At 39.0% G+C, this 1,304-nt stretch overlaps 1 protein-coding gene across 1 annotated transcript in view; it reads left to right on the plus strand.

The window, feature by feature from the left end:
• LOC106875432 (coiled-coil domain-containing protein 81) overlaps positions 1–1,304 on the plus strand; it is a 69,096-nt gene that overhangs the window by 64,549 nt on the left and 3,243 nt on the right. The window contains exon 13 of the mRNA XM_052973280.1: positions 904–1,157. Within this exon, the coding sequence (XP_052829240.1) occupies positions 904–1,157 (254 nt within the window). The remainder of the gene's footprint in view (positions 1–903; positions 1,158–1,304) is intronic.

The raw sequence follows: 1,304 nt of genomic DNA on the forward strand, positions 1-1,304 counted from the left end.
TACATATATATATATATATATATATACACACACACACGTTTGTGTGTGTGTGTCTGTATGCACATAAGCGTGTGTATATATATTACACACATACACACACACACACACACACACACACACATGTTTGTGTGTTGTGTGTGTGTGTTTGTTTAAATATGTAGGTGTGGGTGGGTGTAGCAAATTGGCAGAATTATTAGAGCATTGGCCAGAATGACTTGAGATATTTGTTCTTACGCTCTGCTCACCGAGTTCAAATCCCGCTGAAGTCAACTTTATTGTTCATCCTCTCAGAGTCAGTAAAATGCTAGTCCATTTCTGGCATTGATTATTCTCTGTCTATGTTTGTCTGTTTCCTCTTGGATTGCATCTGCCATTCAAAGATCCCGACTTCGCCATATTGTGTCATACTGATATCAACAAAGAACCAGTCCGGTATTGGAATCAATTATTCTGTCTGTCTGAGTGTCTGTCTATCTGCTTGTCTTGCCTGTCTGTCTATCTTTTTTCTCTCTCTTCATGGGTTGTATCTGTACAATATTCAAAGATCTAACCTTGTCATATTATACCACGCTAATTCGGTCATATAATTGCGTCATATGCATCTGTGGAACTGTGGAGTACTCAGCCACTTACGCGTTAATTCCAGTTACTTGAACAACTGAACGTTCATTGTCGAGACCGACGGAAAATCGACCGCCATCAGTGTTGGTAATGCACTGAGAAGTGAAGCAGAATGTTAAAGAAAACCTCAACAATGAGTCGAAAGAGAGATGTGTGTGTGCATGAAAGAGATAAGAGACAAATCTACAGAGTAGCAGTGGCGGTGGCGATGGCGGTGGTAATGTTAGTGGTGTTGGTCATGGTCGTATAGGAAACTGACCAAATATCGGCTTTTATTTACAGGTGCATGAGAAAACACTGAGCCAACAACAGAGTTGTGGGATCGAAGAGGAAGAGAATATAAGAGAAGGAGAAGGGGCTGGTTATTTTGGTAAAAACGACGTAACGGCAGAGTTATTGGCCGAGAAGAAGAGGAAGGCCAATGAAGTCATGAAAGAACAATTCAAGATGATGGCTCAACGGAAACGAGAAGAAATACTAAAAAGGATGAAGGAGCAGCGGGAAGAGGAGAAAATTCTAAGGAAGAATAGAACAGAGTAAGTATATTACTGGTTACTTGAAATTTATGCTTTTGCGCTTTTATTCTTAACACTCATATACAAACACACATATACACATATAAACTAATACAAACATACATACATACATACATACATATGTATGTGTGTATACATATATATATA

Source organism: Octopus bimaculoides, chromosome 15, assembly GCF_001194135.2.
Source record: "Octopus bimaculoides isolate UCB-OBI-ISO-001 chromosome 15, ASM119413v2, whole genome shotgun sequence".
NCBI classification, from domain to species: Eukaryota; Metazoa; Mollusca; class Cephalopoda; order Octopoda; family Octopodidae; genus Octopus; species Octopus bimaculoides.